Source organism: Citrus sinensis, chromosome 3 (assembly GCF_022201045.2).
Source record: "Citrus sinensis cultivar Valencia sweet orange chromosome 3, DVS_A1.0, whole genome shotgun sequence".
NCBI classification, from domain to species: domain Eukaryota; kingdom Viridiplantae; phylum Streptophyta; class Magnoliopsida; order Sapindales; family Rutaceae; genus Citrus; species Citrus sinensis.
The window spans coordinates 2,437,795-2,459,431 of NC_068558.1; the positions used below are offsets into that span (position 1 = coordinate 2,437,795).

Sequence of the window (21,637 nt, forward strand, 5' to 3'; positions counted from 1 at the left end):
TCGTGAGATGAGCGTTGGTGCTATTTTCCTGTTTTCTGTGCTGTTATTCCCCTTTACCAGAAACTTCTCATCTTGTGCTTCGTGTACTAATTCAAGTGGGTAATTCTCTGTCTGTGAGCCTATTTCTAATTGTCTGCTGCGGTTGCTGGTCTAATCTAATCGGAACTTTGCTCCCCATGTTATGCAACAGAGGTGCTTGAGAGCCTTTTGAAATTCTGTTCTTACAACACCAAGTGCCTCCTGTGGCTCTACTAAAGATGGGCATTTGCAGCAGCTATTTTCAGACTAGAACGCCTCCATTCCAGCATGTGCCTCTCTGTTAAACTTAGTCTTATGTTCAGTTACGGTAAGCCTCCTAGTCTTGTGTTCGGTTACGGTAAGCCTCCTCAACCCAAAATGATTCCTTCGTGATTTTAGACAAAGTAAATATATGCATGTTTTTCTTCTGGATGTAAAATATAAATATCAGTTTTCTTCTTTTGTGCTAGTATCTTTGTATACGTCACATGAAGACATGTGATCGATTTGCTGCTGACTTACATGAAAAGGAGTCAGTCCACCGCAGTAACGTGTCTGTTGTCGGCAGCTCCACATTTTTGGAGAAACCAACCCAGTCCCAAGCTAGTACTTCAACTGAATTTTGCACAAAGTTGTGGGATACATATGGTGATAGATCTCTAGATGATGCAAAGTTGCAGCTTAATACTAAACCTGTTTCAAAGTATAACATAGAAACTCAACCTCCAGCTGGTGTTTGCCTCGAGAAAATAGGAAATTTGGAGCGCATATTGATTTTGCTCCCAATCGCGTCTTTTTATCTGATCAGCAAGGTAGTGTATGGTTGGCAAATGTTCCTGATGAGGGATCTAATGGGATTCTGGGGATTGCCGAATCCAACCCATTTTTAGACTTGATGAAGTGCCCTTTGATACTGAGCGCGGTGTAGTGGGTGTGGCATTTCATCCAAACTCAGGGAAAATGGCCGCTTCTTTTTGTCATTCAACCGTGATAAAATGAGACAGCCAGGATGCTCTGGGAGACGTGCATGTAATACCGGTGTGGATTGTATTGGTGCTTATAATGGAGTATGCATATGTCAGCATCACACTATTATTTCTGAGTTTACTGCGAATGATACTACATCAAAGCCTCTTCTCTTAAATTCTATCTAAGCAAATTCTAACTAGATTTTTGTAAACGGGACTTCCCTTTAGTGGAGGTCATGCGGGTCAAATTCTTTTTGACTTGCAGATGGGTATTTATACCTTATGATTGCGGACGGTTCACATAGAGGCGGCGATCCTTACATTTTGCTCAGAACAAGAAATCTTTGCTCGGAAAGATTCTGAGAATTGATGTAGATCACATACCAACTATGTCTCCCAGCTACTTTTTCATTTTTTTGTTCTTAGATCTTTTTGTTACTTCATTACAATCTTTTAATCCAAGATATCAAGTCTGTGTATTTTAGATTAGCAGCTGCTGAATCACAAATCCGCAGAGCATGTTGCTGTGAACACTTCTATCATTATGGAAGTAGTTGCAAATTAGAAAATGTGAATAGATGGAAGTTGGCTCAGTTTCACTATAGTAAGTGATGATTATGTAAATTTTATACATAGAGACAAACTCATTTTGATGTGCTAAGCATGAGAAAGGGGATGCCTTCAGTTCTAGTTTTGGTGATTGAATTTGATGCCAGCAGCCAGTGATACTGCTATTCTTGGTATTGTCAGCTCTTTAAATTATCTGCTGTGTAAGCTGAGCTTAACTGATCTATAACTTTTCGGAATGTGTATTAACTTCAAAATATTACTAGGTGCGAGGGAAATCAATGAGCTTGGCCTATGGGGAACTTATTCTATAACAAAAGATAATCCATTTATAGCTGATAAAGAGCAGCAGCCAGAGATCTGGGCCTTGGGTTTTAAAAATCCAAGGCGATGCAGTTTTGATGCTGAAAGGCCAACGCACTTACTTTGTGGCGATGCTGGATAGGTTTGGAGATTCCTCTTCTTTACTAATGTTTGGTGTATCTTGCAATCTCCTAATCGTTTTGCTTTGTATTCTTTCCGGAATTTCTAGTTTACTATTGTATAATTTGCAACAAGGTTTATTCATTATTTTATTAGGTTTGACCACCATCAAGAATGCATATGTTTTGTAGTCCTAATGTACTTTTGGGTCACATTATAAGACATTAATCTAGTCAATTCTTGAGTTGTTTCTTTTCTTTAAACCGTAATTTAATTTACTCTTTTGATTTAGGATCAATATAAAGAGGTTACAAAGGCGGAAATTATGGGTGGTGAGTTCATGAGGGCCCTTGCTTTTCCATCCGGCAAAGTCTCCAGGAGGAAACATCTCTCCTAGCTCCATAAATCCCATTTTTCCAGTAAAGTGTTGTTACCATTCTGATATAGATAATAATGTTCGATCTGCCTCCATGGCAGCCTCTTATTTTTATTGGTCAATGACTGATCCATGCATGTATGGTATGTCAATATTTATGCCAATTTGGGAAAGAAAAAAAAAATTCCCCAATGAGGCTCAATCAAAATTTCCCTTTTTGAATCCTAGTGCACAAGATGTATATATAAGCTTTTGCTTTTAACCATCTTACTAGTAAATTAAATTTCCAGGTATTTGTATTCGGATTCGTATGCAGGAGCTTTATGGGCAGGCATTGAGGATCCTGTAAACAGTGGAAACTTCACCACTAGCAAAGTTGCTTTGAGATGTGCTCATAACTCTCAGATTGATGTAGGTTTGTGGCAGGAAGTCCTCTGCCTGAACTCGCTTATGTTTTCTCTCATTTGCTGAAGACAATAAGAAGGATATTTATATGCTGGTCTGGTTATATTGGAACCACTTTAAGGTAAAGTATATTTTTATAACTACACGATTAAAGTTATAATGAAGTTTTTATTATTTATCACTTTATGTATGTGACTATGATTCGTGTTTTATCTTAAAGCAACTCCAAGATAGTTATAACCTTATATGCTAATAAGCACAAGTGTATATAGAATTGCACGGCCAAGCCGCTGCAATTTAACAATTTACATGTCCGGATGAACATTAGGACAAGTCAATGATAATTAAGTTATTATAAAATAATAATTTATTTATTCGGGAAATTAGTGTCCGAATCTTCTCTTGGTTTAGTCTATGCTTATTTTAAATGAATAAAAAATGACTTGTGTTTAGGCCAAACATGACATGACAATCACACGAACGGAAACATGGAGACAAGTCGGTGATAGTTACGAGATCCTGTGGAAAATTTCTATTTGGTGTGGCGTGACGACACACGCGAAGATTTTCAGGCGATAGCCTAATTAATATAGCATTATTGATTACTAACATGTAACCTAACAAGGCCAAATTAAATAATTAAAGAGATTCTCTGAGCTTTATTAATAAATTAATAGGCTATTATTTAACTTTTTGGATTTATATTTACCTTAACTAGGGAAAGTGAGGGGTTGTGGTCACTGGTCAGTAATGGCAACGTAGTAGTTTTATTAAAAATGTTGTTACTTTTGTCTAAGGGAAACAGAAAGTCAGCATCTTTATTGAAGTAGACCGAAACATGGGACCTTTCTGTAATAAGGCAATTACTGGCAAGTAAACGTAAAAAGTCAACTTAAAAATCAAGTGGTGAATTGATGGGGTAACAAACTCCCTGCTCTTCATAGTTATCCATCTGTTTATTTTGTGTTGATCAAACGATTAGATGTGTTAAAAGGTTTTATTGGTCAGAACATGGATAATTTTTTTTTTTTTAAGTACCAAATATTTTTTACATGCACCAGGGTGAATTAATATCTATGACTAGTCAAAGCCTAAAAAGAGAGAAGGACACTGTGAGTCAGTGATTAGAAAAAAAAAAGATTAAAATAACTGTTGGAAGTTGGAACCAACCAGCATGTGAAACCAAGAAGGCAAGAGGCAGAAGAAGCTTCTCTATTAATTGTGTTGTCTCTTTTTCAATACTTTAACAGCCACTTCCTCACTTAATAAATGTTAGTGCATCATTTAGAATTATAAAAAAAAAAAAAAGTCAATGCATGCTTTGACCAATTTATTACTATATTATTTACAACTAGATAATGTTGTCTGACATTGGTTGTCTGTTTCTTCTGGTTTTGATGCTATCGCCTTCTATTTTAATACCTTTTTTTGGCTCTCTCTTTTAATTGATAAATTTAAGTGGCAAAACCATGGTTTGTGGCTTGTGTTTAAAAAACATTGAACCCGTTAGTGCAATCAACCGAGATCCGAATATGCAACTTGGTTTTGTGGGAAAAACAAGTGGGTGTTTTTCTTCTCAACCACCCCATTAAAGAAGTTTATTCAAAGGTCAACTATGTGGACTGCCCAAAATGGCTTTCTGTATTTGATTTAAAGCTATTATGGATAGGTGGTCTTTATCCATGGAGTTTAAAAAAGAAAATGACAAAAGCTTGTAAGAAAGAGAGAGATAAAATCAACTTTCCTTTCGGCAGTTGATATTTAAAGAGATAAAGAATGAAAAGGGGTTTGAAAATGGTGTTTCTTCTGGAAGCTGAGCTGAAGAAATTTTTTTAATATTTTGAGGGGGAGCACTATTTAGGAGTTGGTACTGGGAAGAATGTTTGAAAACCAACAAAACTTATGAATGTAAACCATAATCTTTTTGGTATTCTTCAGCCAACCAAACGATTTTGCTTGCTTGTTAAGAGATGGGCCTGCAATAGATTGACAAAGTGAAGGGGTGTTATATCTGTAACGTCTGTTCATCTCTGTCCATTTGGTGGAGATGGGAGGAGTTCTCGCCATCATCTTTCTTTTTGCCAACTTTGTTATGCTTCTTGTTCCTTCACTTTCCCTTCCTCTATGCACTGATTCAAGTGAGTTTCTTATTTGAATTTTGTCACACTACTATTTATGTTATTGTCTGGTTGAATTTTCATTTGATTTCTTATTTTCCCTGCATTAATTTGGTATCCAGGGGCTCCAATTACTCTGAACATAACACTGAGTTTCTGTCCTTACAATGGGAAGACATGCTGCAACGCTACAGGAGATTCTCAATTGCAGAAGCAGTTTCAAGCAATGAATATCTCTGATTCTGGCTGCTCTTCTCTTTTGAAATCAATCCTTTGTGCTGTAAGTCAATGTTCCTCCAATAATTTAAAATTAATTTATCTATGATGCTGTCAAATTTTAAACCTTGCATTGATTAGCTTCAGCTACTGAAATAATTCTGCAATTGAAGCTGACTATATTATTAGTTAATGTGATGATAATCTGGGGCTCCAGAGCTTTTTTTTAATTTCCATGTGATTGAAAACTTATAAATCAATGTTCATTAATCGTGGTGAAGGATCTATGATAATCATTCTGCTGTTTTTTTTTTCAATTATTAAAAACTCTTCACCTGGTGTTTTGTTCACATACATATATATATGGTTTCTCACTTCTGCTTCCCCAGCGCAAGGACAGAGACTTGATCTTGACATGTTAAATAGAACAATAAGCATCAATAATTCAATACTTAATGAACTCTCTTTTCATTTCGTATTTTGTTGTTTATTTTAGGAAAGTTTCACCTTGTGGCTCATTTCTTCATTGCAATTGTTACAGAAATGTGATCAGTTTGCAGGGGAGTTATTTACTGCTGGTTCTGTAGTTCGGCCTGTTCCATTACTTTGCAACTCCACTGGTTCAAATTCATCTCAGTCCAGCAAAGCTACAATTACGGATTTCTGCTCTGAAGTATGGGATACATGTCAGAATGTATCTGTCCGTAATTCCCCCTTCTCACCTTCATTGCAGGGACAAGCCGGAGCACCAGTTAGTTCCAATTTCACCAAACTAACTGAGTTCTGGCAGTCAAAAGCTGATTTCTGCAATGCATTTGGTGGAACATCTAAGGATGGATCAGTGTGTTTTAATGGTGAACCTGTCACACTAAACAACACTGGAACACCTAACCCTCCACAGGGGTTGTGCCTTGAGAAAATTGGGAATGGTTCTTACCTCAATATGGTTGCTCATCCTGATGGTTCCAACCGTGCATTCTTCTCTAATCAAGAAGGCAAGATTTGGTTGGCGACTATTCCTGAACAAGGATTAGGAGAAACTATGGAGCTTGATGCTTCCAGTCCCTTTGCAGATCTGACTGATGAAGTTCACTTTGATACTGAATTTGGGTTGATGGGTATGGCGTTTCATCCAAACTTTGCAAAAAATGGTAGATTCTTTGCTTCATTCAACTGTGATAAAGTGAAGTGGCCAGGATGTGCGGGTAGATGTTCATGTAATTCGGATGTGAATTGTGATCCTTCTAAACTACGAGGTGATAATGGCGCACAGCCATGTCAGTATCAAACTGTTGTCGCTGAGTATACTGTTAATGGCACCGCATCTGAGCCTTCCTTGGTATGATTCGATATATCCTGCGAATTTCGACCCAATTTCTACCTAATTATGATTGTAGCTCAAGGATTGTAACTGAATCTTGATCTCTTTTCAGGCAAAAAGAGCCAAGCCATCAGAAGTGAGAAGGATATTTACCATGGGCCTTTCATTTAATGGTCATCATGGTGGACAATTACTCTTTGGACCAACAGATGGGTATATGTACTTTACGATGGGAGATGGCGGTGGTCCAGGCGATCCCTACAACTTTTCCCAGAACAAGAAATCACTGCTTGGAAAGATCATGAGGCTTGATGTTGATAATATACCAAGTGAGCATCACATTTCATTGTTTAGTTGTGTTAATACTGTCTGCTGCCAATTTCCTCGTATTCTTTGTTAAACAAGGTGGTTTATTGTCACTTTGCAGTTAACACTAATTTTTCACTGATGCTTGTCCATCATATCCAGGTGCTGCTGAAATTGAGAAACTTGGCTTGTGGGGAAGCTACTCTATCCCTAAGGACAATCCTTTCAGTGAAGATAGTGGACTGCAGCCTGAAATATGGGCTTTAGGTTTAAGAAATCCTTGGCGCTGCAGTTTTGATTCAGATAGGCCTTCTTACTTTATGTGTGCTGATGTTGGACAGGTATTTGTTTCAAATAAGCTTTTTGATCAACAACAATTTATGCTATCATTATTCAACCACTACAGAAAATATTTTTCCAAGCATGGGCATGTTTGACACTTTTGACCAATATCATCTAACAGGATGTATACGAAGAGGTTGATATCATCACGAGAGGTGGGAATTATGGCTGGCGTCTTTACGAGGGACCTTACCTTTTCACTCCTCTTGAAACACCTGGAGGAATTACTCCTCTAAATTCTGTTAGCCCAATATTCCCAGTTTTGGGATACAATCACTCGGAAGTAAACAAGAAAGAAGGATCAGCATCAATCACTGGAGGCTATTTCTATCGTTCCATGACTGATCCATGCATGTTTGGAAGGTAAATTTTTTGTCTGTAATATTGATATTCTGTGCAAAAGTAGAAAATTCAATTTCTAAATCCAGGGCTTGCCTAATGAGTTTTCTTACATGTCATGTGGTTTTCAGGTATTTGTATGCAGATCTGTATGCTACTGCTTTATGGGCAGCAAGTGAAAGTCCTGAAAATAGTGGCAACTTTACCACTAGCAAAATTCCTTTCAGCTGTGCACGTGACTCACCTATACAGTGCAAAGTCTTGCCCGGAAATGATCTTCCCTCTCTGGGTTACATTTACTCATTTGGGGAGGACAACCGGAAGGATATCTTCATCCTAACCAGCGATGGAGTTTACAGAGTTGTTCGTCCAAGTCGCTGCAACTACACTTGCTCAAAGGAAAATACCACGGCAAGTGCTGGTCCGGGTCCTGCTACCTCTCCCAATTCATTTGCAAACCGTTTGTGTGACCCTTATAACAGTTTGGTTCTCCTATTTTCCTCTTTGTTGTTGCTTCTGCTTGGTCTTTTCTAGAATGCCATGACTGCTGAATTTAGATGATGAGATTACTTTACCATAAATCTTTGTTTGTTTGTTTTCCTTTTTTTAATTTTTTTTCCATCTCGTACATCCGAACTGGCTAAAAGAGAGAAGTATACTATCTATTAGTATTTCAGTTTTTGGCGATTGTGTAAATCAGTTTGGTTCACTTTGTTTGTATCCCATTGCAGAGAGTAGCATATTGTTGTCACAGATAGCCATACTATATGATTGAATAATGTCCCCATGCCTATATTTTTTCAGTAAAGCTGATACAAATTTTATTCGAAACTCGGCGTTTCAATTTACACAAGCCGGGCCTCCCAACATCAAATCTTGGGAAACCATCGCTCCAGTCAGCCCACGGGCCCAATTTGGCCCATGGTAAATGAAATATTGGAATGCGATGAAAATATTAAAAAATAAGTCACTGCTCAAAATAAAAATTAAATGAAAAAGGAATCTTATTTTTTTTTTTAAAAAAAAACAAATCCATACCCAGAATCCAAGTTCAAAGCAAATACAATTATACAAATCAACGACAGCTGGTAAGTTACAAATTTCACTTATAATTAATCTAAAATTAGTTTCCACAATTTTTAAGTTCTTTGAGTAGCGGCAATTTAAAGATATAAAGAATACTTTAAAGCTCAGCGTACCCATAGATTATGTAATGGCATAGCTCATTCAATAGCTTAAGTTAGCACTGTAAACAACAGAAATTATTAAATAGTTGGACAAAAATGTTTTAATTCGGAATTTTAAAGTACGGAATCATATGAAAAAGATGTATAAACCGTGCGGTTTAAGTGTTTTAAGTTTTAAGTCTTTAAAATCCTGCGATTTTAAAATTTTCCTGAACTTTTCCTTCACTCTAATATCCCAAACCCAAAAACTACTAATGGTTGGGTGAATCTCCAACAAATAGTATGTATTTATTGTTAAGTTGATTTATTAAAAGGCACACTTACATTTCATCCCATAACTGAACCTACGCTTGCAAACAAAAATTAAAGTAATATAAGAGAACTCTTAAGTTATATGTAATGTAATTTATATCAATTCACATGAACAGTTAGTGGTGTGTGGGTCACTTACTGTTCGCGTGAGTGTGAGTGGTGTAAGTTATGAATGTTTTTTTTTTTTTTTTTGGTTTGAGATTTTCTATTTCATTATGCGGGTGCACTTCTCTTTAATCCAAATTAGATAAAAAAACAAACCAGCTTAAAAATTAAAACCTTCATGCTAACCACTAATTACTAACAAAGCAAAATCCAGTCCAGGTTAATTTAAAATCACCAAAAGCCGAAGCATTTACTCGGAAAATGACCCAAATAACCTTAGACAAAAGTGAAATCACACAAACAGTTATGAGTTGATTACCCTGCTTTCTTCTCCTTCCCAAGTTCCATTTCCTTCTGTCTCTTCCTCACTTTTCCTTCTCTTTCTTGTTCTCCTGTTTTCACTCTCACACGAACCCAAAAGAGGAAAAAGAAAAATTAAAAATTAAAAGAAAAACTTAAATTTTTTTTAAAAGGAAAAAAGAAAAAAGAAAAAACGACACAGACTAGAATTAGAAACACAGACGGTTTATTTATGTGAACGATGCTTTGGACCATAGGTCCTAATCCAGCTTCTGCTTTGTCTTCATTTTTATCTCTGTCTTAAAACAACATTAATCTTATTTTCCAATTTTTCTTTTATAGTTTAATTTCACTTTGATTTTTTTATTTTTTTGTTTTTAACCTAAATGCCTAAACCCATGAATACGATGAGGAATATGATCCTCTACATGTAATCCCACCGTAAGTAACCTAAACCCCTCTCGATCTCCATCTTCGTCTCCCCAGCCATGTCCCGTGAATCCACCCCTGCGTCTCCGATCCCTAACGACGATACCCCTAATCCCCAAAACGACGACGCTCACTCCCCTCAAAACGACACCACTGCTACTACTGCAACTAATACTGCCCCTACTCCTCCTGTCAATAGAAGCAACCGCCCTTCCCGCGCGTGCACTCTACGTACGGCTCAGCGCCTCTACGCCGCTGCCCAGGCGCAGGCCCAGGCCGTGATCGAGCGCAAGCCTAAGAAGAAGGAGCAAAGAGAGAGGTTCGATGAGTCCCCCCCGCAGCAATGCAGCGCTAATAGTAAGATTGTCACGCCGTTGCTCGCTGATCCTCCGCCGTCGCAGCTGCCACGCTGGAGTCTCCGGGCCATGTGGGAGTTAGCTTCCGTACTTAATTTCTTGCATGTGAGTGTTTTTTTTTTTCCTTTTAGCAAATTCCCCCCCGCGCCCCCTTTTTTTGTTTCTGTGAAGTGATTTTGTTGTTGTTGTTGTTGCTGTTTGTTAGGTGTTTAGGCCGTTATTGAATGTAACAGCTGAGTTTTCGGCAGAGGAGTTCGAGACGGCGTTGATCACTCCTAATGATACTTTAAGTGATATTCATATACCCATTTTAAAGGTTGGTGCTTTTGGCTTTGCATTAAAGTTTGTGTTTTTAGTTTCAGTTCCTTTTTAGTTTCTAGTTCGAATTTAGCCTTTTTGGTCATCAATTCAGTTCTTAGCGGGGCAATGCCTGTACATCTAGTCCTATTTGCCATTTTTTCAACTAAATAAGAGGAATGTACTTGCAAGGTTTAGTGCTTAATTGTAGTTTTTGCGATGCTTTTGTTGATATTTGGTGTAGCCTGTTCTTCAGACTTTAAGTGAGAGAAACAGCAAAGAACACTACAGTTGTACTTGTTGATGTATCATGGGTTTTTTTTTAGCAGAGAATTAGCTCACAATGTGATGTTGTGATGTGAAAAAGGCAATGGGAATGTGATTATCATTTGGTGATGCTTTTTCCATATTCATATGATGAATGGTAAAAACTGTCGATTGGATATTGAATGTTATGTTTGTAACTAGTAATTTTCTCTCAAAACAAAGAATCCAAATACAGATGCTTGAGTATTTGGCAATGATTTTTAGGGTTCAATACAACTATACTATTCATCTGTCTATTGCATTGATTGGTTACCACAGTGCAGATAAAACTCCATGACATTGTATGAGCAATGAGCTATGTTTGTCTGTCCTATGATCACAAATTGTGCAATGTGTTCCATGAGTACATTTTGTAGATTTTGAGTCTCAAACATTAAGTTCCTAGTTTTTGAAATTTTGCCTTCTATGGCATGTTCTACAAGGGCATTTGAATTTTGAAAGAAAAGTACATCAATTATCCTTTTCTGCTATAGAGGACAAAAATGAATGGAATTTAGATTTATAGCAATATATAAAGAAGATTTTTGTAGAGTGTGCAAAAGAGCTTTGGGTTTCTCTCACATTGAAGCACATTTAAATTAGTGTAAGCAGACTTTTAATGTTGAAAAATCGATTTTCATTAATAGTGTCCATGAGGTTTGATGTCTGCCTTTGTTAGTAGTCAAATAATGAAAACTTATTGTAGGAAATTTTCCCTCCTCCTGGGAAGAGCTGAGAACAGAAAACCGTTTGGAAGGTTTTATTGTATGATGTATGATTTTTCTTTAGATGAATTTGCAAAACTTACAGTTGTTTCTGCTTACTCTGTGTTTCTATTCTATGAGCCTCTTTGCCTTTGTATATTTAGTCACACAATTTTGGCATATTGATAATTCAAAATGAGAAACTTGATTACTTGTCTGATTTTTAGTGCCACTCAAACTTAGCCGCTGTTCTGGTCTTTCAGACCGTTTTAAGCAGTAATGGGGATAGTTTTCACTTGTATAATAGTGAGAAGCACTGGAGGTGCTCTGTTTCGAAGTTTCTCCTGTTGCTGCCTGGGCTCTTGCTCCCCGTCTTTTTTCCCCTTTCTTCTCTCTTAAGGATGGGCTTCAACCTGATAGTTGAGAGTTTGGACGAGAGAGTTTTCATCTCTGAAGGAGTTAAAAGATGATGAGTGATGCTGGTGAAATTATTATTATTATTATTTTAATATTTCTCACTGCTGTTTTAGTTCATAGACCTTCAGGTTTTGAATATAACCTCTATCTGTTAAATCTGATTAATGTTTTGAAAAGATTTAAGGGATGTTTACTTGGGATATGATTTTCCTTTTAATTAACATTTTCCTTGATTTTGTAATGCGCTCTGACATGTTCATGGAACATTGTTTAGAAATTCAACATTTTTTTAATGGTACTTATCACTTGCGAATTTCAGTGCTATTGCTTATTTGTTTTAGTTTTCCTTGTTATAGGCAATCCCTCCTATTACACGAATGGCCCTTACACGTGATACCTGGGTTACTGTTTTATGCAGAAAATTAAGAGACTGGTGGCACTGGGTAACTTGGTTATTGAACCCTTATCAACTGATGACAACAATGCGTCATACATAATAAGGTCATTGCTAACATAGGCTTATAATCTTATTGTAGGTTGCAGAAGGGGATCTTCCTATTGTTGCTTCGCATGGGTGAGTTTTTGCATCTTTGAAGCACTTTACTATATGATTATCTCTGTGTTGCTAATGTTGCATGTTCATGCTAATTTTTTAGGACGGAGGTTGAAGTATATAAAACACTTGATCCTGGGGTCCGTGTGGTTATCTTGAAGGCACTTTGTGATATTCGTGTTGAGGTATTACTCTTGTTATAGAAAAATACGTTGTACTCTGCAATTGGGTAGTTGACTGTTTGGCAGATTAGGATCCGACTCTTTTGTTCTCTGTACTACACCTTGAAACCTGTTGTGCTTATTTGTCCATCATCATACATGAAACTTAAATCATAATTTTGTTGAATTAGTCTGCACAAAAACATAGCTCATCCAATAAAGCCTTCATTCCAACTGCTTAAAGTTAGATTGTGAATCTTTTGACGCTGTTTAACTTTATCATCTATCAAGAACCCTATTAAATTATTGGCCATATTATGTTGCTGCTATTCATATATATGTATGAATAGTCCGTGATTTTAATTTTGGTAACGATGCCCTCCTATTTTGTCAACATAGTCTCTAGTGTCTACTATGTACAAACAACATATACTGTGGTACTTCTTTCTGGGTTTTATTTGTAAGTTGAACATAAGAAACATAATCTTTGGTGATAGATGCTACACATTGATTTTAAAAGTCAGTTGTGAAATCTAATGTCATATGATGGTACCAAGTTATAAATTCGATATAAATTTCTTTTGCTTCCTCTAAAACCTTTCTGTAAATTAACTAAGCAAGTAATAGCTAGATGAACAATCTTTATCACCATCCTAATCAGTTGATTTCTGCAGCAAGAAGATATCCGGAACTATATTGACAACTCGCTTAAACATGGTGTTCAACTTTCGGCATTTCGTAAAGAACGTGTTGGGGGTGATTCATATGGAATTAATTACTGGTAACATAACTAAGCTTTTCATAAGGATCCATTAATGATTTTGGCAATTTCTACTTTCAAATTGACTGAATAATGTCTTATGTTATCAGTAGATGATTTTTTGGTATGTGAAAATGATGTATGGTATTAGTAATTTGGTGCAGGTATGAAGATGATCCAGTAGTAGGTCATCGGTTGTACAGAGAGATAAGAAAAGTTGAGGTGAAGAAAGTGAAAGCCAAGGGTTCCCATGTCCTCCCTACTGCTACATACCAGTGGGAAACAGTTGCAACTAATTTGGAAGAATTTCAAGATGTTTCTGTATGTGTGTATATTTCTGTCCATGTGTAAAGTGGACTTTTTTCGCTTCTGTATGTTGTGAGATCTAAGAACGTCAAATATGGTCAATTACCTGATATTGCGAGAGGACATGCAGGGCTATATATATGTGTGTGTGTGTGTATTTTCCAAGACGGTTTTATCTTGTCCTACACTAAATTTTTGGTACTGCTCCTACAGGAAAAGCTTTTCTCTAGCAAAAATAGAACCGAGGCATCCCTTGGGAAGAAGTTAAAGAATGACATGCTTCCAGAAATTGAGAAGGAACATAAGGTACTTAAAACTGCCTTTTTCCAGGTTCCATAAGCCCTGTTATGGGGCTGTAGTTGTGTTTTTTTTAACTAGCTGAAAAAAGGATTGCCTCATCTTTTCACTGGCATTTTGTGATGTTTCTCAGTTGTGTGGTCTCTGTGATGTTTCAGTAAATAATGCTATCCCATTTTCTGTTTTTATGTTCTCAGAGGAAAGAGAAATTACTGAAAAAGCAGCATAGACAAGCTCTGCTTCTTGATAACTTCATAAATGTCGATGGGCTTGGTCCCGGACGCTCCCTTCGTGACAGAAAACCTGTCACTTATACTTTTGGTGAGAATAACAAAATCTATTTATCAATCTTCTCAATATCTTGTTCTGCTTCCTGTTAATGAGAGCCCCCAAGTTTAGGGATTACGGATTGAAGGAATTCTGACATGTCAAAACATTTTGGCAGACGATTATGACCGATCAATCAATGAGGCTATCAAGATAACCAAGTATGGAGATTTTCCCTGAATCCATGTTTTTGGGTTTACATTCAATATAGCTTGTTGGGAGGGGGAAAAATGTATGTTTGGACAATATTCTGTTGTTTGATGTCCTTGTTCTCTACTTTTGTATCAGGCGGAAGCCATCATCCCCAGAGCCTAATCTAAGAAGAGAAGTCGGTTTCAAATCTGAAGCTTCCATGAATGGTAAATGGAGTGATTCTATGCATGCCTCTGAACATGTCACATTCAATGCGCTGTCCCCTAATTCGCTTGATTATGATGAGTTTGATGAAGAGCGTAAACCTGAATCATTGGACCGAAGGTAAGATAAGTTTGTGTTATTTTCATTGCCTTGAGACTTTTAAGAAATTAACCATGACATAAATTATAAAAGGAATTAACCATGACATAAATTATGTATAGCAATCGGCGAAGACAGAGGCCTCAACGATATTCAGTCAAAGAGTTTGTTGAAGCTGTTTCAGATAATGATGCAGATTTTGATAGTGATGATGATATAGTTGGAGAAGTTGTATATGATGAGGAATATCTGAGGAAACGGAAACAGAGAAAGCTTTCCAGCAGCTCGGAAGGAGATGAGGAATACCATTGGGATGAAGAAAATGCTGAAGATGAAGAAGAAGAAGAAGAAGAAGAAGATTCCTTGAGTATCAGTGAGGACAGTGATGAGCCTCAAAGGGTTAAGAAATTGCCAGGCCGTACTCGGAGGGAAACTAAATTGAGGTCAGTAGATGAGTTGCAATCAGGTCTAAGACGCAGTAAAAGGGCCTCCAGAAACCGCATTAATTACCGACAGTATGAGTTGTCTGAATCAGATACAGAGTCGGCAAAGCCCAATAAGTCCAGTGAATCAGATAAACAATCAGATGCAACAGATAAACAATCAGATGCAAGTGAGAACGCAGAATATTCAATGGGTAGTCAAGAGTCAGATGGCAATGACGATGACCAGGAGATAAAAGTTGATCAACCAGTTGAAGGTTATGCCGAGACAGTTGAGAAAGAAGAGCAAAGTCAGCCACCAGAGAAACCAAATAACCCAGGCCAAACTGAAGTTGAAGGAGTGAAAAAGAGACGTTTCCTTGACCTAAATGAGCTTGCCCCGGGTTCTGGTTTTGATGATGGTCCAAACTCGATAAAAGATGATGATACAGGTGATTTATAGAGCTATCCCATATGCTGGAAAGCAAGGGCAGTAGTTCTGTCTCGGGGAAGCTTAGTGTACGATAGTAAGAGCTATAAATTTTGGATTAAGCTTATCGTGGAAGTTACAATCAGAGCCCTTCCATGGCTTAATATAAGCAACTCCCTTGATGCAATTAATTCCAAAATTTGCTGTGGGGAGCAACAGAATGCTGAGAGCTATGTAGATTAGGTAGTCATTTTTTAGTATGTCTACATTCAAAGAAACCTACGACAGGTGGATGGGTATTAGTTGAGAGTTATTTAGCTTATCCCATTAATGTACAATAACCTTTAACTAATGTTGTAACTGATAAATTTGGCTTTTAGATGTTCAAGCACCGTAGTTTATATTTCATGATCATGAGTATGATCTGCCTCTTGAGCATTTGGGTTGGTTGGGCCTGTTGGTAACATATTGAGCTTACAAATGTTATCTTTGTTGTAACTGAACCATCCTCCCGCAAATGGCAACTACTGTTTCTCTTACTATTCTTCTACTCTTTCAATTGCACTCAACTATGTGTTCTATATATCGAAGTGTTGCATTGCTCTGTTTTCATGTGGGTTCACTAAATTGTTTTAATATGTTGATGAAACAGCTTTTTTTTTTTTGGCACTAATCAAATAGGTTAAGTAGTAGTATTATTATTACACAACTTATTCCAAGATGATGTTTATTCCACTATTAACATAGACATATTCCTCGTAAAAATTTCGTAGAAAAATTATTCCTAAAGATAGCCGATTTCATGAGTCACAATAATTCTTGCTTTTCAACTCTGTTTTTTGGGTCGGCATCATTTTCCTTGCTCTGCTCCTCTCTTGACTCCTCAGCTTGCTTCCTTTCTGCTTCTTCCTTCCCTTCCTTGAGAGCTTGAATCAAGCTTGAAAGGCATTTCTCTACATTATCAGATGGAGATTTAGGCATCAGATTCTCAGCAACATCGGCAGGTGTGATCTTGGTATCTTCCATCAGCTTTTGAATTGTTTCAAACAATGTATGAGTTTCCACATTCAGATAATTCTTCGCAAGCACTTTGAATCCCTGGAATGTGCAGTAAGAGAGCTCTATATGTTTATCCATCCTGCCTCTTCTAATCAAAGCTGGATCAAGCTTCTCCACATAATTGGTGGTGAAAACAATCAGCCTCTCCCCTCCACAAGCCGACCATAGTCCATCAATAAAATTCAGTAACCCTGATAAAGTAACTTTGCTGCTGCCCTCTTCCTTTGGTTCCTTGCGCGAAATCTCCTTATCCAGCTTTTCTTTCTCATCATCCGACGACTTCTCAGCTTTCTTCTTCCTCTGACCTGTTAGATCAAGCGAGCAATCTATATCTTCAATCACAATAATTGACTTACTAGTCGTCTCAATCAAAAGCTTCCTGAGCTCTGTATTGTCCTTAACAGCTGTGAGCTCAAGATCATAAACATCATAATTCAACAAATTTGCCATGGCAGCAATCATAGTAGACTTGCCAGTTCCTGGAGGACCATAAAGAAGATACCCTCTTTTCCAAGCCTTCCCAATCCTTGCATAAAAATCTCTACTTTTGCTGAAAGTAACAAGATCTTCAATAATCTCCTGCTTCTTCTCCGGCTCCAACGCCATTGTCTCAAACGTTGCAGGATGCTCAAACACAATGTGACTCCACATAGTTTGCTTGTAACTTGGCCACTTGTAACCAGGACTGTTTGTGTAAAGCTTCCTCTGCCGATTTCTCACTCTGATTTCTTTCCCTTCCTTCACTACATGCTGCAAATAAGACTCAGTTATGATCTCCCTATACCGCTTATGAAATGTGAGCCTGTAGTATCTCTTCTCCTGCTCAGGATAATATGACATGCCCCTCGTTGTTGACACGACTTTGCTTGAAACCCACCAAACTTTTACCCCGCGGAACTCGTCAGTAACTCTCTCATACTCATCCATGCTAAGCACCAAGTTGCTGCTATCTTTGCCCATCTCAGCCTTGAGTCTTTTAGCACTCTTGGATGAGTTGACGCTAAGATAAGCCTCAACAGCAGCATAAGCCTCGCTGCGCTTGAGGCGATCACCCGTGAATTCATGGATTGAAATCTTGATGTAAGGATAAAAGAACCCCATGATTCTGTGCGTATACTTTTCAAAGTGGCGGCGAACTTCATATGGGCAATATTGGCGAATGATAGCCCACACAAACATGAAACTTGCTATTGTCGAACCCATTGCTGCCAACATCTCAGTCACTGTCGCTGGCACCATATTTCTTTGCTTTACAGTTGCTTTTACTCAGGCCAGGCCAAGCCAAGCGAAAAGAGTATTGTATTTGTGATAAAGCTTTGTGAATTGTGCTTCTTTTATTCTGTTTGTTAGGCCTTCGAATCATAACATTGCTAGTCACTTAAATAAAGTGAAGAATGAGAAAACAGAGTAGGTAAGAGTAGAGAATTGAGTCATTACTAAACACCGCTTTTTATGGACACAAGTGATATACGGGGAAATTACCATTTTCTCACTATAAATGTTTAAAAGGCTAAAAATATTATAAAATTTTAAAATCTATCATTTTTTTTAATATTGATTACACATTAAATTTTTGTACAGCAGATCATTACACTGATATTTACAGTCAGATAATGACTGAGACTTACATTATTACAATAAATTTAATGAAGTACATGTCCAGAAAAATAATTCTCACACATGAGAGATGTTTCTACTCCACTCGTATTTCACAAAGAAAAATATTTACAAATTAACTCTACACAATTATGCATAATTGAGTGAGGTTGAGTTTAGGGGTGGCAAAAATATTGGCCTGGTTCGGACCTAGACCGCACCCGGGTGTTGTGGGCCCCGGGTATAAAGTCGGGCCGATCTTAGACATCACTTGATAAACCTGGAACCCGAATTTTATTAAAAAATATTAATTATTTTAAATATTTATATCTATTTGACTCATTTATTACACATATATAAAATTTAAAACACTTAAAGTTTATATTTTCATGTCAAATTTTATTGAAATAAATTTAAAACTTATATAATTACCAAAAAAATATACACATATAATATTAAAAAATCTAAAATTTAGGTACTCGGATTAAAATCTGGCCCGATGCCGAGCTTAAAAAACACAGCCCATACATTTAAGAATTACGTCTGGGCTGGGTCCGGGCATTGCGATACCCAAACTCGACCCGGAGTTTTGCCAACCATGAAAATTCAAACACGTCTCACAATCATACTTAACTGTGAAGGTAGTTGTTCACCACTCAGCCAAAACCAAAATCTATCATTTTTTAAACCATCCATAAAATTTTTAAAAAGTATTATTGTTACAGCTTCCCTATAAATTTGTCAGAGAATCTTTGTCAAAAGATTATTTTACGCTTCTAATTTAATTTAACATTATGATGCAAGGTATTCTTAAATAATGAATTAAATAAGGCAAATAATGTGAATTTTGTTTCGAATGTCTGAACAAAAGTGATGCAAACATTTTGCGAAATGTGCATCAAGGATCTGTTTAAATTCTATTATTTGATTATGAATGGAATAGAATTCAGTTGGTGGGTCTACGTGGACCGCGATAGAAAAAGACAAACGATGCAGTCGGCGAGTCCACACCGTGTGCTGTAAATAAAAACAAGTCACATTTTGATCCGCTTAATGACAAAGAAAGAAGGCAAAGTTAAGTGAAAAGTGGGACTTGGTTGACGTTGACGCTGATTTTCAAAATAAAGTGAACGAATCTTGGAGGGGATTGATCTATCATCTATGCTTTGATCTTGCTTGCTCAGAAATTTCCAAGTCATTCCCCATCAATTTTGTGGGCTTGAAAAGATTGGGGATTTGCTTGGGAAGAATCATTCCCAAGAGACTGCACTCTGCACTTGTCTCTCAGCCTGCTGTCTATCTGCATGTAGCATCATCGGGGACGAAAGTAGGAAACTTCTGGGAAATTTTTGACACGTTTTGCAATGATAATGAAAGCTGTGAAGTCATCTCATGACAATAAGCATGACGACACTCACTGCTTCGAACTTTATATTATAAAAGTCAGCAAATGGGTGTGTATGGGAGCTGGCTAAAGCTGGAACTGTAAGTTACAGAATCCGTAACTTGCCAGCTCCCCGTTTCTAATCTATTATTCAACAACTATGATAAATTTATAACGTCCTTTCAAGATTTGTAAAGCCGTAGCCACTAGCCATCCATATCATTTGTTCAACCTTAAATCATTGGAGCTGTCGAGTGTCGAAAATTCTAGAAAATAAGAACGCAAATTTCAAGGAGAATAATGGGTTTGTTCTGATGTTTTTGTATTTAAATTTTTAGTAGAATGAGATACGTATAACCAAAAAAACTTAGAGACTGTTTGGACTCTGGTGAGTGGTGACCCGACCCAGAAAGTAGGTGTCAGCAAATATGTGGCCACTCACTGTAAAGGCATTATTATTATTATTAAAGGAAACCAGTAGTGGAATAGACTTGTTAGTCATGTTTTGGACTTAACTTTTGATGAAAGGAGACAAATGCTCGAGTCATATCAACTCACGTGGGTTAGTCCTATGAGCGTAAACTTTGGGGCAAGTACAAGTAACATTGCAAAAATTTATTGTTCATTTTTCTTTTGTTTTGGATTGTTTATTTTTTTGGTACGGAGAAAATATTGCAATTATTATTATTCGGGGTTATTTTTACATACCTTTCATGAGTTTTTACGTAATAACAGTTTAATAAAAAGTATGATAATATTTTTATATCCCTCCCCTGCCATTAGTAATTTCTTCGGTTGGCTGTTTGTAGACTGATAAAATGATAAAATTACCCTTTCAAGTTTCAAGGCTGAAAAAGTAACCCTAATTAAAAAAGAAAAAAAAAGTTATTCATGTTGGTCAAGTGAAGGGTAGAGATTCCCCTTCTCCTCCAAATCTCTCGCTCATTGCCCATTGCACATGAGAATGGGAATGCAGAAGCCATGGAGTAAACATGTCAACTGTACCTTGCCACTTGGACTTTTTTATTTGGGGAAAATACGAATTACTGTTTGAAAATGCATTACTTTTACTTTTCATCGATTCTTGTGGGAAATATATTTCTTCCCTTTTCGTTCGGCGATTCTAGTGAAATAAAATTAAATCAATTAATATAAAAATTAATTTTTCTGCAAATTCAACATACATCGAAACCCATAATCTTTTACAACAAATATCCACAACATGGCAGCACCAATTTTCCAATCTTTCGGGTATGACTACAAGTGAATTTCAAGTACAAACACCCACACCCTATTTTCTTTGACTTTTGCCCAGTCCTTTATATAGAGAGAAAAAAAAAAGGAAAAGAGAGAAGCTCACGGGGAGAGAGAGGAAAGAACCGGCTCTAACCTAACCCGCGATAGTGACCTGGTCAAATCTCCCGTTTCGGGCCACCATTTCGGTCGAGCTTGGTACCGATTGGAAGCCCTTGAGCCGCTGGTCATCTCCATGCCGTCCTTGCCGCCGGAAAGTGTCCAGAAAGCCACCGATCGAAGCCATGAAAAGTCACAGAAACGCCACCTCCATTGGCCATGGTTTCGGCAATTTAACTAACCTCTTCTCGGCTCCAATACCGGTCGCGGAACCACGTCGCCGTTTGTACTAGCTCGTCGGCAGTCTTCTATCAGCATCGAAGCTTGTCTTCTTCATGGGTAAGTTCAAAATGGTGATGATCAAGATCCTCAAACTCAATAATACTCGCTTGTTTTCGCACTTAAGCTGCTGAGGGGTGAATGTTGCGTGAGTGTAAATCATTTTGCATAAGATTTACACTTTTGTGAAGAGATTTTTTTTTTTGGATAATGAAATAGACTAGGTAATAGGGTGATGCAGTAGGTATTTCGCGCTTACCAATGCCACTCCTGCTAACTTTTTAAGTTTTTTAAATGTTAAAATGTGCTTTTACAATTGTAGCCTTATATATTGATACTATACTGACAGAAATACTAACAGCAGGAGAGAAATGTAATAATCCTATCATATTTTCTATTAAACTGTTATTACGTGAAATGTCAAGAGAGGCATTTAAAAATAG

General features: G+C 37.2%; 3 protein-coding genes and 1 pseudogene across 3 annotated transcripts; 3 read left to right on the plus strand and 1 right to left on the minus strand.

Moving 5' to 3' along the window:
* The first annotated feature begins 105 nt into the window (after positions 1–105).
* Positions 106–2,850, plus strand: LOC107176822 (HIPL1 protein-like; annotated as a pseudogene).
* Positions 2,851–3,939: 1,089 nt separating this feature from the next.
* On the plus strand, positions 3,940–8,151 carry LOC102626012 (HIPL1 protein). The gene is made up of 7 exons (XM_006476652.4): positions 3,940–4,895; positions 4,997–5,154; positions 5,632–6,429; positions 6,524–6,740; positions 6,880–7,058; positions 7,181–7,422; positions 7,530–8,151. The coding sequence occupies exons 1-7, from the start codon at positions 4,805–4,807 to the stop codon at positions 7,930–7,932; spliced, it is 2,088 nt and encodes a 695-aa protein (XP_006476715.2). The 5' UTR covers positions 3,940–4,804; the 3' UTR covers positions 7,933–8,151.
* Positions 8,152–9,249: 1,098 nt separating this feature from the next.
* On the plus strand, positions 9,250–16,062 carry LOC102625726 (DDT domain-containing protein DDR4). Its single transcript, XM_006476651.4, has 12 exons — positions 9,250–10,192; positions 10,293–10,403; positions 12,168–12,254; positions 12,348–12,385; positions 12,468–12,549; positions 13,200–13,306; positions 13,450–13,606; positions 13,805–13,897; positions 14,086–14,209; positions 14,334–14,376; positions 14,504–14,692; positions 14,794–16,062. The coding sequence occupies exons 1-12, from the start codon at positions 9,791–9,793 to the stop codon at positions 15,554–15,556; spliced, it is 2,196 nt and encodes a 731-aa protein (XP_006476714.2). The 5' UTR covers positions 9,250–9,790; the 3' UTR covers positions 15,557–16,062.
* A 139-nt stretch (positions 16,063–16,201) lies between these two features.
* On the minus strand, positions 16,202–18,006 carry LOC102625447 (AAA-ATPase ASD, mitochondrial-like). Its single transcript, XM_006476650.4, has one exon. It carries the CDS (start codon positions 17,819–17,821, stop codon positions 16,331–16,333), a length of 1,491 nt encoding a protein of 496 aa, XP_006476713.2. The 5' UTR covers positions 17,822–18,006; the 3' UTR covers positions 16,202–16,330.
* Between the last annotated feature and the right edge of the window lie 3,631 nt (positions 18,007–21,637).

Bases quoted from the DNA above. Each gene is read 5' to 3' on its own strand.
- LOC102625726 (XM_006476651.4), top strand. From the start codon at position 9,791: ATGTCCCGTGAATCCACCCCTGCGTCTCCGATCCCTAACGACGATACC. The intron at 12,255-12,347 runs GTAACTTGGTTA...ATCTTATTGTAG, and splicing joins TAAGAGACTGGTGGCACTGG to GTTGCAGAAGGGGATCTTCC. The intron at 12,386-12,467 runs GTGAGTTTTTGC...CTAATTTTTTAG, and splicing joins CCTATTGTTGCTTCGCATGG to GACGGAGGTTGAAGTATATA.
- LOC102626012 (XM_006476652.4), top strand. From the start codon at position 4,805: ATGGGAGGAGTTCTCGCCATCATCTTTCTTTTTGCCAACTTTGTTATG. The intron at 4,896-4,996 runs GTGAGTTTCTTA...TTTGGTATCCAG, and splicing joins TCCTCTATGCACTGATTCAA to GGGCTCCAATTACTCTGAAC. The intron at 5,155-5,631 runs GTAAGTCAATGT...CAATTGTTACAG, and splicing joins TGAAATCAATCCTTTGTGCT to AAATGTGATCAGTTTGCAGG.
- LOC102625447 (XM_006476650.4), bottom strand. From the start codon at position 17,821: ATGGTGCCAGCGACAGTGACTGAGATGTTGGCAGCAATGGGTTCGACA.